The sequence below is a fragment of the Anabrus simplex genome, chromosome 2 (assembly GCF_040414725.1).
Source record: "Anabrus simplex isolate iqAnaSimp1 chromosome 2, ASM4041472v1, whole genome shotgun sequence".
NCBI classification, from domain to species: Eukaryota; Metazoa; Arthropoda; class Insecta; order Orthoptera; family Tettigoniidae; genus Anabrus; species Anabrus simplex.
In genome coordinates, this window is record NC_090266.1 from 1053680611 (window position 1) to 1053697362 (window position 16752).

The 16752-nt window shown below is 34.7% G+C and overlaps 1 protein-coding gene across 2 annotated transcripts in view; it reads right to left on the minus strand.

The window, feature by feature from the left end:
• Window positions 1-5228: 5228 nt before the first annotated feature.
• Window positions 5229-16752, minus strand: part of LOC136864668 (histone-lysine N-methyltransferase NSD2) — a 216267-nt gene continuing 204743 nt past the window's right edge. For both annotated transcript variants that reach the window (XM_067141967.2, XM_067141966.2), the window contains one exon: window positions 5229-9254. In XM_067141967.2, coding sequence (XP_066998068.1) covers window positions 9249-9254 — 6 coding nt within the window. In that variant the 3' untranslated portion in view covers window positions 5229-9248. The remainder of the gene's footprint in view (window positions 9255-16752) is intronic.

Here is a 16752-nt window from a genome sequence, read left to right on the forward strand (position 1 = left end):
CATATGTAGCTATAAGAAAAACTAAAAAATGTCTGCGAATTACACTAAAAGGACCATTATTCCAGAAGTTAAAGTTATGTATTTTTACATATTTTGATGCATAATAAATATTTTCATGTTACATTTTTAAAATATTTTGGAAGATATAGGGCATTTGAAAGAAAACACAATTCTTTTTATTTTTCAATAATTTTACATCGATAAAATTAGACACTTTAAAATAGTTTTAAAAACCTGTACGTCTCCAACATCGAAAAATAATTTAATAATTTAAAGTGAAGTATTCTGTCAAAGAATCACATTCCTTAGCTATGTTGACTGCAAGTCTTGGGTGTCTCAATCTGTGTCTATCAATCTTCCCTTGCACAAACTTTGTCACACTGTTCTCCTCTCAGATTTAGTAACTCTTCTTTTGTGATCTCATCGCCAGTCCTCGGTTTAATGGCATGTCAAAAGCGCATTTTCTCTTTCTTTCTTCTTCAGTTATTGCATTCACTTCCATAAAAGGCCACAGTCCACACAAGTCTTCAGGAACATTTTTCTAGTAAGAATATTTGTGTTTGATGAGGTCAAATTTCTTCTCTCTTAATAAGGACCTTCCTTACTTGAGTGGTTCTACAATCAAATGTTTCTTTGCTGGGCAACTTGAAATATGCACCAGTGACTTCATATGAAGTTGAAATGTCTTTTTCTATACATAAGAACATCCTAACAGACAGAAGGCAATCGATGACTGCAGAAAATTTTGTAAACTATTTAGTTATTAACTGTGCCTCCAAATGAAATTCAGAGATTGAATAACAGCTGCATTTTTAACTTTTTTGGTTGTTTCCTTTTCTGTGTACAAGAGCACATCAAAGAAAGCCTAGATATGAAGTTACATATTTTTTATTATTAATTATTTAACTACATATTTCGATCCAATTTAGCTACATATTTCTCATTTTCATGTTACATATAATCCGGGCTCTAGTTATCACACAAATGGTAATGAACAACACTTGTCATATTAGCGAGTCAACAGATGATTCTAGTGAAGATGACCCACCACTAGTTTCCAAAACTAACTGCAGAAATAGCACTGTTGCCATATGTCCTGCTTTAGCTGATAATATTCAGAATACAGTTCGGCCTCAGAGCCATCAGTGGGAAAAAAGAGAATGTTCGCCAAGACTGGCCTGCACTAGAAGAATGGTGATACAAAAATAGTACCCCCTACTTTTTAGCAATTTTGCTGCAAATGTTTTTCCAAAACTGTACACACCTTTCATTTAAATTACACTTACTGTCTATATCATATGTGAAAATTTTGTTTGAAGTACAGAATTACAAGTGTTCCTCAAAGTAATTTTTAATTGTCAGCATCCTGGGCATGAAAGAGTTAACAGCAACAGAGAACACCAAACAATAACTTCCTCAGAACGTAGAAGTTTCTGGTGAATCTCCGTGGGATGCTGAGGTGTTCAGTAACGACTGGCCGCCAATAAAGAAAATTTCAATGAAGGATATACAGTGCATAACAGTCTTGTTTGTACACCCCACTTATAATTTGTAAGTAGTACCTAACCAATGCACAAAACTTGGATAAGTTATTGCACAAGGTGTTGAGGTGTTAGCGATCAAAAGTTTCGGTACATCATTTTAAAAGAATAGGAGTGAAATATGTTGTGTCGTGGCCTACTTGCTTGCAACAGTCTTGTTTGTACACATTCACTATCTTGTATTCGCTCGGGAACACTCCTAGTTAGATGGTGTGTACCTGTGCTGTGCTAGTTTGTATAGTTTCGCAGTTAGTGCATCAGGCCATGTGTTACATAATGGTAAAAGAACAGGTAAGTGACGAAATAAAAAATGTAATTGTATCTCTCAGATTGCAAGGGCATTCTATGCGTGAAATCGGACTCAAAGTAAATAAACCACATTCCACAATACAATGTGTTTTGAACAAATTAAGATATAGAAAAACAACAAAGAATTTGCCAAAAAAAGCAAAAAAAAAAAAAATACTGAATAGGTGAGATGAATGTTATATTGTGAAAAAAGTAAAGGAGAATCCACAATTAAGTGCGCCTTCTGCGTAATGCTGGAAGAAAGTACGAAGAAAATGTCAACTCAGACAATTCATAGGGTATTGTGGAAATATCACGGTAGACGACCACGGATAAGGCCATTTGTTACTAAGAAAAATCGACAAGCCAGAATGAAATCTTGCAGAGAGTATGAAAACAAGGATTATACGTTCTGGAACAAAGTTATTTGGTCAGGTGAGACCAAATTATATCTATATGGTTTGGTAATAATAATGATAATGTTATTCGTTTTACGTCCCATATATGGTTTGGATGGAAACAGTTATGTGTGGAGAAAAGTAAATTACAGCCAATAAACCTGCAATTACGTTACCCACCGTAAAACATGGAGGTGGATCAATTATGATTTGGGGGTGCATGTTGTCTTCTGGAGGGGGAAATACTGAAATCATCAATGGCATCATGGACATTTTAAAGAACATCAGAGTGCAGAAAAAATGGAGTTGGGGTCTCATTACATCTTTCAGCAAGACAATGAGCCCAAGCACACAGGTAATATTTGCAAGCAGTGGCTGATATAGAACATACCAATGCAACTGCAAACTCCTGCCCAACCCCCTGACTTGAACCACATAGAATATTTGTGGGTCGATCTAAAGAGAAGGGTTCATGCAAAGAAACCTCAATCACTTGAGCAGTTAAGAAGTAGGCCTATAGTCAACGAAGAATGGGATAAAACCAACCCAAAATATGTGAGAAACTGGTTCATTCCATGCAGCACAAGGTGCAAGGCATTTCTCAAGGCCAGGGGATACTCATCGGGGTATTAAATTCAAGGTAACACGTGTTTTTGAGTGAACTGTTAATTTTCTTCTGTAAGTGTACAAACAAGATTGCTGCACGATGAAACACCCTGTTTTGGTACATTGCTTGTATTTAACTGTAAGGTCACAGATCTCTGTTTTTATTATTTACATTGTTTATTAGCGTATCTATAATGATATGGGCAATAAAATACAACACAATAATTGTTTACAAAAGTTTAACCATTACTTCGTTGCAATGAGTTGCTGTACAAACAAGACTGTTATGCACTGTAGGGCTATATATTTTATTGATGAAACTGATAACTACTGCTCCATTAGACTGGCTGTGGTAGAGAAATACAATTAAATGAACAAATTGCAAAAATAGATACAGTGCACTCTGCCAGCATACAATGTATGTAAACTGTTTACTTAGATATGTACAGTAAAAGAATTGCCTTGTTCTGGAAGTCTACTTCTCGCCTACCAGATGTTCAAAATAGGGTCACATGTTTTGGCATGATACAACTCTCAAGAGACTTCAAATCTTCATCTGTAGGTTGACTTCTCAATTTGGATTTGTTCAATTTCAAGGAGAGAAAATCTATTCACAAATACATGTGTTATCAAACATTGAACAGTGGTGGAACACTGCCTGCCGCAGCTTTGTTTTTCTAGCAGTGAACGTACAATCTCTAAAGGTGGAATAGAAGAACACACAGTGGATTTTATTCAATTATGAGAGAAGAGATATTCTAATGTAGATTACACAGCAGAAGCTCGATTAACCAACTATCAGATTATCCAATGTTTCCTTCTTTTCAATAATCAATAATTGCAGCTAAAATTCGATATGCCTGCTAGAATAGAATAAACCATTTCATCTCTTACAAAAATAAGATATAAAGCGTCCAAGAAAGGACCCTGTGCGAAGTTAATTACCATTTGTACTAGCCTTTTTGAATTGGTGAGAACCTTGTAGACAGCTGTTGAGACTAGCCTACCGAACATCATCGATCATGCACATAAAGTTGTATAAAAGTCAATCAAAAGTTTGAGTCTCATCAACTATAGTCAGTTTAGCTTCAGTTCTCTCCCGAGTATAAATGTTTTCTATGGCTATGTCTTAAAAACAAGTTCATAAGGAAGAACAATGAATGTTGGACATTTAAACAAAAGTTAAGATAACTGAAAGATTTGGTGAACTAGTAGTTGAAGACAGCGACAACAGTAGCCAGGAAAGAGAGACTACCTTGATTCCATATTCCTCTACAAACTGCACTTTAAATTAACAGAAACCCTCTTATAGTTCATGGAGCAACGAGCAACGTAATTATCTTATTCTCTATATTACTTCAATCCGGAGAATTGGAAGAGACTTCAAAAAAAACTGCTGGTTGTACATTTTTTCAAGAACATAAAAATATGGTAAGAACAAGTCGAATGAATTATCCGTTGTTTCCCATTACCTGTTCCTCTCCTCCTTTCATTACAACAGATAATCTAGGTTCTGCTGTACTTGTTTCCTGCAACCTATTAAGCAACAACTTAACGAATTAGGGCCAACTTAATAGAAACTCCATATTTTGCCGCAGGGCATGATATTACGAGATGTGGGTTTCAAAAGAAGTCTACAACACATCTTTCGACATAATATGTCGTATTTACTTGATTGAAGAAAGCTTGCCTCACTGTATGGGAAAAAATTCAAATATTTACGTAACACGTGAAAGCATTGCGTGATCAGACATTTATCATGTAAAGACATGCCTGTTTACTGATCGACATGAGCTTCTGACTGATGCACATATTCAGGGAAAATTGAAAGCTGATTTTCTTTCCAATGGTTTTCGTATTACAGAGGGCATTTCTGGAAAGTTTGCAAACAATAGCCTCACAGCAGCTTAGAATACTGCAATTGAGATAAATCTTGAAACCTGTAAAATACTAAGCCAGAAGAACAAATTCATTGGTTTTGAAATAAGTCTCCACAACGAACGTCTGATGTACTTCGGCCCTGTTAGCTATTATCGCAGAAATGCTTTAGAGCCTGGCAACATGCATTTAAGTTCTATGGTCTTACCACTATGGGTCTTCTCATGGCTATGTTACAAAATCGTCACATATTTTAACTGGACCCTGTGCTTAGAACTATCTATGACAGTACAACTTACAATACAATCGAGTGGTTGTTTTCAGTCAGTGTGTATACAGAAAACTGTTAATGACTTTACTTACCCCATGTAGTTAGCATCACAATAGTTTAGTTATAGTCTGGCAACAAAACATACCTCACTGTTACTATTGTCATAATTGCAGTGTTGCCACAAATGTATCAAAAGGAAAGTTTTTAAAAAACAAGGTTACTTTTTCTTTCACACAATTAAACAGATTTTACAATTTTTTCTCTCTTTATATATTTCCATAAAATCTCAAAAACATCATACAAAATTGCACTTCCATATGCAAAAATGTTCTTCAGGTACAAGTTGTAAATCATATCAGTCACATATCTAAAACAAATGCCACTTGAAAAAATGCACATTTAGAACAGATATATGGAACTACAGTGAGATCAAAATTCAGTAATAACTACAAAGATAACTGATAGTATTGTCCCATTCCTCCTCCTTGGCCAGAAATAATCAGCAACTTTCCTCACCTCAAATTCTCTTGAATGTTAATTGAGCAATATGTTCAGGATACTTTGACCAGTCATTTCTTTAAAAAATTACTATCCATTCATTCATAAGATATTAATGTGCAGAATGGATTTCTAGTAAGAAAATATTTCTATTAACATGTTTCCATAAACATGTTTCATCATAACTTACACACCTAAAGAGGATATTTATGGTCCAGAAGTTCAAGACCTATATTTCGCACCCTCCTAGGCCTTTGTAGCGTAACTGGAGATGATTTGCCACTTCACAACGGCTCAACTTCTATCAAAACATCAGTCATCTGACTTACATGAAAATGCATATCCAGAATTATATTATAGTTCAGCAAAATATTCAAAATTTCTATAGAGTTAACTGATAAATTAATTAGACTTAGTTCAATTGGTCATCTCCAATGAATCCCCAGGAAAATTATCCAGAAGGTGCTGAGTGTGTGTTTAAATAGTTCTTTAATATGCTGACAAAACAAGTACACAGGCTAATCTCTCATTTAAATGACAACCAAATTTCCCACAACATTTAGTAAAAGAGCCAAGTGCATAACCCTCTGGACTACACAGCTGGCCTAAATTTAATGAGTATTCCACTTCAACTAGGTATGGTATGTATCCCTTTTTATGATAGCTGTAAATGGAATTAGTAGTTAAAGAGAATAAAATTTAATTGTATTATAAAGTATTCACCTCAACAAAAATTAAATTAAAAAATATCACAGGCAATTCCTTAAGAAAGATTTTTGAGGCTATGAAATGGTCACTCGGTTGGGTGGAATGTTAACATCAGCCACAGAATCATTAATACCCACTGCAGAGGCAAAGAAAAGAGAAAATCTCTCCCTATAAATAATTTAAATAAACATTTTTTTTTAAACAAAATGCTTCAAATTATCACTCATGTGAAAGGAAGAGTGGGAAAACATGAGTCAAGATTTCATTCTCTGTTGAAATACAATTTTATAAATTACAACTTAGGGAAAAATTTTCCGAATGTCACCAGATATATTAAATATGATTTGTTAAAAAGCTGATTTTTCTCAAAACAATTCACCGTAAAAGAAAACCGAATTTGTCATGAACTTCTGAACCCAAATCATTTTGTACACACACAGAATGATCAAAGAATAGATCCTACTATCCCTGTATTGTTATATGGCTCCCTATTATGATTCAGGAATCCCACTGTTCTCTAAGACATCACCATTTCTCATTTGAGTGTCAATATATCTACCATTATAATTGATGGTTTTAGGTCTAGAAGAACAAAGTTCAGGTAGAGAAAAATTCTTAGAAGATGCAGATGAAGGAATATGACTAAATATCTAAAGGATGGAAATAACAAATACTGTATAATGCTTGAAGCTTTAAAATGTATAATACCGGGTCAAAATATTTCAGGACGGATACAAATAAGTATAGTACACAGTTTGGAGAATAGAGGATCAACTTTGAAGTTAACACATTAATGACGGGCTACGTTAATTAACGTATCGTATTGGTGCGCGGGCGACCGGCTGTGTAAATTAACGTTTTCTCACATTGCTTCATTCTTGAGTGATTTTATCCTCTCCGCCATTTATTAATCGAAATATTTTGTGTTGTTTACAAACAAAAGTTTTTGTTGATCGGAATTTAGATAGATATATTCTTTCCTTGGCAATACTTTCGGCACAGGAAGTGCGGTTTTATGACACTCAGTACCGCGAGACCGAGTGTATTGTCAGGTGTTAGCATGGCGCGCCGTAGCAAAGACAGCTTGAACGATGATGAAATTTTGGAGAATTGCATGCTGATAGTTTATCTGATGTCCCTAGAGATTGCAAAAGTGTAAGTATTAGTGATTGTGAAGATGTGTGCCGGTCAACATCAAAATATACGTGCGGAACTGAAAGTGCGTCATTCAGTTCAGACGGGTCTGTTGACGGCGACAATAATACGAGTGAAGTTGCCAGGACAGCGAGGTTGATGGAGGGACAAATGAGGATGGAAACAGAGTCCTAGAACCATTTACAGGTCATTTTGACATCATTTAAAAGTTACACATGTTTATGTTTCATCCTACTTCTCATGCTAGGTGTGCTTCTGTTGCCGGTCCACAGGAAAGAATGGAGCAGCGCGCGCCCGGACAACAATGTGTTAACAGGCAGTTGCATCATTAACTTCTAGAAATTGACAGCCACAAAGGCAGACTGGAGGGAATAAACATGAATTCTTAATGAGTACTAAAAGTAACCCATCAGCAAATTATGATTTCAATTTGTGACTTCAAAATCTCCATTTTGAAAGAATACAATTGCATTGTATATCTTAATTTCACAAAATGAATGTGAGAAATGCATTGGCAAAATGTATTGGTTTCCCATCGTCCACCGCCTGATTCACCCTACAACCTTCATTTTTCTATGGGAGTTTTTTCTCTATATTTTAAATCTTTAAGGGCTAGACCTCATTGTTCAAAATGAACACGTTTTGCAATCACACTGCATGGGGTAAGTTTAATTGAAATTTTGGATTCTAGTTTAGGAACCAAATAAACTGGTCTGGTTTAGGGAGGTTTTTTTAAATTTCAAAATATCCAAAATAGCCTTCGCGTATAAAAATCAAACAAACCACATGACCATAAATTATTTCTGACTGTCAATTCATAATGGGATCAATTTAATCAGTTACCAATACTACAACTACATCAGTAAGAGGAAGATATTCTTCAGAACAGCCATAACTGTCTGAGAATATTTAACAAAATTAAATACACTTAAAAATAATTTCAAACAGAATCTAAGAATTACATAAGAAAACTTAAACACAACTTTCCATACATTAACGTCAATACAAATACAAATCTGGAAAAATTATTTCACTTTTTATGTAGAATCATAATCACTGTAATGAAATGAAGAAATAAACCATGGTGAATCCAAAAGGCTTGGTTAATACTTTAAAAACTTGTGCTTCTAAGAAAAAAAAGCAAGGGTTCAAAAAAGTTTCCAGGATGGCTTTAGCTAATAATGGAACTATTCATTTTTTCCAGATATTTTCCTCAGCATTCTCTATAAAACATTCACCTCATTATTTCAGCTAATTAATTAGAGATAGCTGTCAAAGAATGATTATTAGCTGAGTTCTGGGCCAAGGTCAAAATACTGACTAAAGATACCTCAAATGAGTTTTGTATGGAAGAAAAGAAACCAGTCTTTTTATTTCCACTGTTGCAGACCAGCCTGGAAACTTGTGTATCTTGATGAGAAAACTAATGGTAATATTAATAGTAATAAAAACTATTCTTAAAAATTATTTCAAAAGACAGAAAAGATAATACAACTACAAACTAAACATATCAAATTAAAACAAATGTTAACCTTAAAAGCTATGCTTTTACAGCAGAACTTACATAAAACACTTAATTTAAGCCATCTTCAATAGTCAGTATCAGCATACTTAAAATAATTTTAATGACAATACAGTCACATGAATTCTTATAAACAGCAAATAGTATATCACTTCCCTTTGGAAATAAGGTAGGTCATATATTTATATAAACTACTGACTGCCTTTAAAAAATCTATTTTTGGCTTTATTCTTATATATATATAAATATATATATAAGTAAATGATAGAAGTGTTTAATTCTAACATATTTGGCGATCAATCTTCACATCATTTAGATCTCTTCATACATCAATGCATGCGCCTTGCCCCTTGCCACTTTTTGTAACTCCATCTCATACTTACTCAAACCTGAAAGAAAAATACTTAACTAAGAAGGCATGAACAACAAGCATTAAATAGAAATTCAAAATAAATATTTCAGGTCACATAAATATCATCGCCACAAACATTGTGGTGGCTGTTTTAAGGGGAAGTACAATTTGGCAACCATCCTCTCTGAACAAAATAAATGTAAATAAAAATAAAATACAAACAGAGTGATGAATTTGAAAAATGAAGGGAAGAAAATACAGAAAGAGAACTTCCTTCCTATTACACATTACAACATACACCACCTGCTTCTCTGACATATAACATCTCTAATCTTGTAAGATGTTATTTTAACACAAGTCTGAATATATTTTAAGTATTCAATCTGTAAGTACACTTTTAATACCTTAACTTTTTAAATTTTTGCCAATAAAGATAGTTATGATTTCAATTTTAACAATAATTGAGCTTTAAGCTGCTGATGTTCTCTACAAAGAACAATACCTGTACTTATACAAGACAAACATTGTAAACTCTTATTGTATAGGCGCGACTTTTCTGCAATTCAACAAGCCCATCATGTTTTGCAATCACTAAAATACAATTCCACATTTTATTTCAATTATAACAGTTCCCAATCTCAAGTTGACTAACTCAAAAAAATAAGCACAGAAATGTACCAGAAGGAATCTTTACCAATGCAAAGACTAACAAAACACTGTCCAACACAAAATTTGGATAAATAATGTTACTGGCTTTACGTCCCAGTAACTACTTTTACAGTTTTCAGAGACTCACCGGTGCCAGAATTTTGTCCCACAGGAGTTCCTTTGTGTGTCGGTAAATTATTGACATGAGCGTGATGTATCTGAGCCCCTTCAAATACCACCGGACTGAGCCAGGATCGAACCTGCCATGTCGGGGTCAGAAGGTCAGCGTCTCAACCACCTAAGCCACTTGCCCCGACATCTTATTTTAAGGAATATCACACAAAACATATTAACCATAAACTTTGGAAGAATTTCTGATTTTGCACTTTTTCTATCTACAATTAACTTAGGTCATTCAAACAAATGTAACGTACAGTACTATGTGCTTGTACAGTAATTTACAATGGGGTCTATTACGCGAGAAAAAACTCGCACTGTAGGGTATGTCAGTGCTTCAAAAACCTGACACTCCACTTAAAAGCTTTCCATTCTGTCAAGCACAGTAGTTCAAATTATATTACACCATAGCATACCTATTAAAGAAAAACCACACACACTATTTAAACAAAGGACATCCTCACATTCTATTCAATGACTTTAAATCATGCAGATATATGCAGAATATTGTTTATGTTGCATAAACTAGTCAATGTGATGAACTGATGATATTATTAACACATATGAACAATGAATGTATTAGCCCTCTGTCACTTTAATAAATTATGGAAATTCTTTGTACTTATCTTTGCTACTGTCGTCTGTCACCTTCAGCAATTGTGTTTGGACTGACCTTGCTTCTTTCTTTCTGGTTTTGGTCTTTGTAGCTAAGGAGGGAGGTGAGGAGAAATTCTGTAGGCAATAACTCTGTCTCATGCAGAGGGACAGGGAAGTAGGTAGGGTAATGGGAATGTGTGCACATTGGTTCTGTACGATGGAGAGGGGAGGGGGTTGCTGCTTCATCTTAAAATTTATTTTTGTGTATAAGAGAGTAAATAAGTTAATGATTTGGATGAAATAAAAGTAACAAACTAAAAAGTACATTGGGAAAAATTGTTACTGATGGATAACAACTTGCTGAAACATCTCGACTGGTGAAGACTAACTACAGAGAAGAATATCCTACCCCCTATTCTGGACATTTAAGTCAGAGCAGCCTCTTTTTGGATTCACCGAGTGCTAATGCAAATGTGTAAAATTAAGTTCTGAAACTTTGTTCCGTGTATAGGTGAGGGAATGTGGGGAGGGGTTACGTGAATGCTGTGGGCATGAACTCTGTTCATTTGAAATGTGAGTGGAAGTGTTGCTTCTTCATCTTATAATGTATTTTCGTGAATTAGGGAGTAAACGTATGTTAATTATTTTAAAGAAATGAAGTATGGAATGGAATTAAATGCAACCTGTAAGACCTTATATTTAGTGATTAATAACCTAATAAAACATGTTTCGATTGGCAAAGATGCTGCGTACATTCAGAGAATTTACCACAGGTATATCCTAGCCCACATTCCAGTCATTTAAGCCAGAGTAGCTTCCTGTGGGATTCAGTAAGTGCTAAAGAAAAACATGCAGTGAGAAAATTCATTAATTTAGTAGGGCAAAAAGAGAAGAATTTTTAATGTATGTTCACTGAGGTTGGTTAGATTTTTTTTTTTTAATTTTGAATAGTGGTGGTGTTTTTATGTCCCACTGACTACTTTTGACGGTTTTCGGAGATGCTGAGGTGCCTGAATTTTGTCCCGCAGGAGTCCTTTTACGTTATGTTAGCCGATTTCCAGTGAGATAATCTGAACTTCCACCCCCATCCTCTTCACCTCCATCTTCGTCAATGTCATAACTAACAGGGGGAGGAGCAACAAATATGTCAACGGCATATAATGATCGGATTTATTCACGATTACTTTCCTCCAATTCTTCAAGAATTCTGAGGATCTCTTCAGCATTTAGAATTCTAGAAAGTAAAATAATGAATGATTTGTTAAATATTATAATATTTTAATCATTTGTAACTCTACTTGAGAAATGTCAGCAGGTAAAAGTAGGGTAAACTTGATAACACATTTGCCCATTGTTGCAAAAAGGCAACAGGCAAATACACTAATCAGCCAGTATGACCATCTACCTACTATCGATATAAACCCGTCCAGGTGATAGCAGCATCACCTGACAAGGAATGACTGCTCGTCAGACACATGCACGATGCATGTAGTATCAGTGAGCATGCTGTCTGTGTGTAGAATGTAGTAACTCAACCATATGTGATAAGGAAAGATGGAAAGATTACTCTGATGAACTCTGAATGACTCAGGAAATTAAAAGGAGTAAGAACATAGTAAGTGAAGAAAAACTAGGAAGGATTTACACAAGAGTTGGAAGAGGATGTATATAATGGTAAAAGGATGTTATATTTCAAATATTGTATATTTGTGCTATTTTGTTTCCGTCTAGGCTCTCTTTTGTTTGTTTTTTCTTTTGCGCTTTCATTATGTTTTTTAGCATTTTTTCAACTCATATTATGTAAATTATTCCAACCCCCCTAATTTTTTCACTGAAGATGGCTCAAACGAGCCGAAACATGTCTGAACTTGTTTACTCCGTCTAATGACGGAATATATGATGTATTGAATAGGAGGATACTTTCATTTTTCGCCATTGTAAAGCATAGTCCAGGTCATCGACAGCCGTTCAAAACATAAAAAACAACAAAAACAATGCATATGAAAAAGAATAAGTGAACTCTGGATCGGTATAAGATGAAATATAAATTGATGATGGGGGTAGAAATTGTGAGTCACTTAAAATAAAACAGTACGTAATATTATGAATGGTAGTACGGCACACGCAATGATAAGTAAAGTCTCTCAATGTTTAAGAATAGTGGAGAACTGTCAAATGGGTCAGTTTTTACACTCTGTCAGGAACAAAGTCACAACACTATTGAACAACATATGAAGATCCATAAATATTTTGAAGTCGCAGACGAATATATTTATAGAAGCAAACTGCCAGCTCCCGGTGATCAGCGCTGCACATCCAAGGTCATGCGCTGTGGTCTCGAACGCCAAAGTAGAATGGAGAATATCCTGAAGATCCAGTATTTGCCTCGGTTGCGGGAAGTTAAGTACGTATATATAGAAATATACAACGCAATTCAGTATGATTGAATGAGTAATTGTGCTCCTGCTGAGTTCTTGGAAAACAGCTGACTTGAAAAAACGTACTTAACTTCCCGCAACCGAGGCAAATACTGGATCTTCAGGATATTCTCCATTCTACTTTGGCGTTCGAGACCACAGCGCATGACCTTGGATGTGCAGCGCTGATCACCGGGAGCTGGCAGTTTGCTTCTATAAATATATTCGTCTGCGACTTCAAAATATTTATGGATCTTCATATGTTGTTCAATAGTGTTGTGACTTTGTACCTGACAGAGTGTAAAAACTGACCCATTTGACCGTTCTCCACTATTCTTAAACATTGAGAGACTTTACTTATCATTGCGTGTGCCGTACTACTATTCATAATATTACGTACTGTTTTATTTTAAGTGACTCACAATTTCTACCCCCATCATTAATTTATATTTCATCTTATACCGATCCAGAGTTCACTTATTCTTTTTCATATGCATTGTTTTTCTTGTTTTTTATGTTTTGAACGGCTGACGATGACCTGGACTAGGGTCGAAACCGGTCCCATTTCTAATCACTATTAAATACGAATGTAATCACTACATTTCTTTCTCTTATGTATTGAATAGGTTGAACCTCTTTTTCAATTATTTAATTTTTAACGTTAATACTTTCAATACGGAACAATGAAATTTTTATCTTTAAAGGCTCCATGTAACGCAGCAACATCGCGCAGCTCGCCTTCTGTTTGCCCGTACCCACATCAAATGGCAACTTCATAATCTATTAGTTTCATGTCCGTATTGATATTTGATATTCACAAATATAAGGATAAGAAGCTTCCACCTAATCAATTCTTTATTTTGTCTTATTTTGTACAGGACCGGTTTTGACCTCTTCAGCTGGTCATATATTCTAACTAGCAGTTACCCGCAGCTTAGCTCGCGTAGATTTCATAAAATGAAAGTAATCTTTCCTTGATACTCTACGAAGACATTACCTGAAAATCCCTAAAGTATAAACATTCACTGACAAATTGGGTTTCATTTACCCCGGAAACTGTTTGTAAACCACATTTGTGCTGTTGCCTTTTGGGGCTAAGATGACCATGCTACACAGAACTGTACATATGAGAAACAGTCTTCTCTCAAATTGAAAAAAGAATGTTTATTTTTAAGTATATTCTAAAATATCTATTTCCACGCCGTAACACTGAGTTTTTGAGATAGGCTATAAGAAACCCCATAAAAAGAATTTAACCCCTTTATCAGTCCTTCCCATTTTCCGAAAACAAAAAATACAGGTTCCTTTACTTTTAACATATACTGTAGATATACCAGTACTCATTTTCAAAATTCCCCACGTTTTCAATTCCTTTCAACCCCTGAAGTGGATTTTCCGAAAACGAAAAGTACACGTTTCTTTATTTTTAAAGGAGATTCAAAATACAGCACCAGTTATATGTCTGTAACATCTTATGTTTTGAGATACAAGTATACTCTTAAACAGAATTCAACTCCTCCTTTACTTATTTTCACCCCTCCCGCCCCAAGTTGATTTTCCGAAAACATAAAAATACGTGTTTTTTTTTTTTTTTTTTTTTTTTTTTTTTTTTTTTTTTTTTTTAAGGAGATTCCAAATACCAAGTTCCACGCCTGTAACATCTTTATCTTTTAGCGATGTAAGTATCCTCACACAAATAATTCAATGAATATTTCAATTCTTTCCCCCCTGTAAGTGGATTTCCAGAAACAAAAGAACACGCGTTTCTTCATTTTTAAAGAAGATTCCAAATACCAATTTTCACGTCTGTAACATCTTTCTTTGAAATATGAGTATCCTCACACAAAAAAATTTAACTCCTTTTTTTCACCCCACTGCCGTTCAGTTTATTCCCCCCAAAATAAGTGTTCCTTTATTCTTAAAGGAGATTTCTAACACCAATTTTCATGTCTGTAACCATCAGTTTTTGAGATATAAGTATCCACATAAAAGAATTCAATTTTTTTCACTTCCTTTCACCATCCCTCCTTAAGTGAATTTTCTAAAAACAAAAAATGTGTATTTATAAAGGAGCTTCTAAATACCAATATCACATCTGTAACAACTTCAGTTTTCGAGATATGTGCCCTCATAAAAGGAATTCAATTCCTTTTCAACCCTTCCCCCAAGTTTATTTTCCCCCTAAAATGCGCGTTTCTGTATTTTAAAGGAGATTCCAAATACCAATGTTCACGTCTGTATCAACTTTAGTTTTCATAAGATATAAGTATCCTCATACAAATAATTCAGTAAATTTTTCAATTCTTTCACCCCCCTTAATTGGATTTTGCAAAATCAAAGGAATGTGTGTTACATTACTTTTAAAGAGGATTCCAAACACCAATTTTCATGTCTGCAACATCTATAGTTTTTGAGATATAAGTAGACTCACACAAATAATTTAACTAATTTTTCAGTATTTTCTCCCCCGCCTATGTGGATTTTCCGAAAACAAAAAAAAAAAAATATGCATTTCTTAACGAGATTCCAATCACCAAGTTTTACGTCTGTAACATCTTTAGTTTTTGATGACACCAGTATCTCAAGACAAATTCAACCCACTTTTCAGTCCTTTCTACCTGCCCCTTCCTCCCCCCTCCCCCCCAACACAAAATATGTTTCTTATTTTTGAAAGGGATTAAAAGTACCAATTTTCACTTCTGTAACATGTTACGTTTTTGAGATATATTGTAGATATGCTCATTCTAAAAATTAACCCCCTTTTTTTGTTCCCCTTAAGTGGATTTTCTGAAGAAAAAAAAAAATCTACGTCTCTTTACCTTTACAGGAGATTCCAAGTACCAGTTTTCAAGTCTGTAACATGTTAAGTGTCTGGGATATACTATACGCCTAGATATATATATTTTTTTAAATTCCACTCTGTTTGGATTTTTTCAAAAACAAAATAAAGCCACGTGTTTCCTTATTTTTATAGGAGATTCCAAATACCAAGTTTTACGTCTGTAAACTTTTAAAGTTTTGAGATACACTCATTTTTAAAATTTCTAAAAATTCACCCCATTTGTCACTCCTGTTTAACCCCCATTAATTGGATTTTCCAAAAACAAAAAAATACATGTTTCTTTATTTTTAAAGGAGATTCCAAATACCAACTTCCATGTCTGTAACTTCCTCACTTTTTGAGGTATAAGTCTCCTCATAAAAGGTATTCAATACATTTCCCGCTTTTTTACCCCCCTTAATGGGATTTTAAGAAAACAAAAAATATGTGCTTCTTTATTTTTAAGTTAGATTCCAAATACCAAATTTCATGTCTTTAAACTGTTCGGTTTTCGAGATATTGATACACTCATTTTAAAAATTCACCACCCTTTTCACCCCCTTAGCAACGGGATATCCAAAAATCCTCCCTTAGCGAGCACCTACATTGTAATATGAATGTATTCCCAAAATTTCATTCCTTAATGTCCAGTAGTTTTGGCTCAGCGATGAGTCAGTCAGTCAGTCAGTCAGTCAGTCAGTCAGTCAGTCAGGACAAGTTATTTTATATATATAGATGTTAATGCAACATCGCCCGACTCGCTGGCTGAACGGTCAGCGTACTGGCCTTCGGTTCAGAGGGTCCCGGGTTCGATTGCCGGCTGGGTCGGGGATTGTAACCTTAATTGGTTAATTCCAATGGCACGGGGGCTGGGT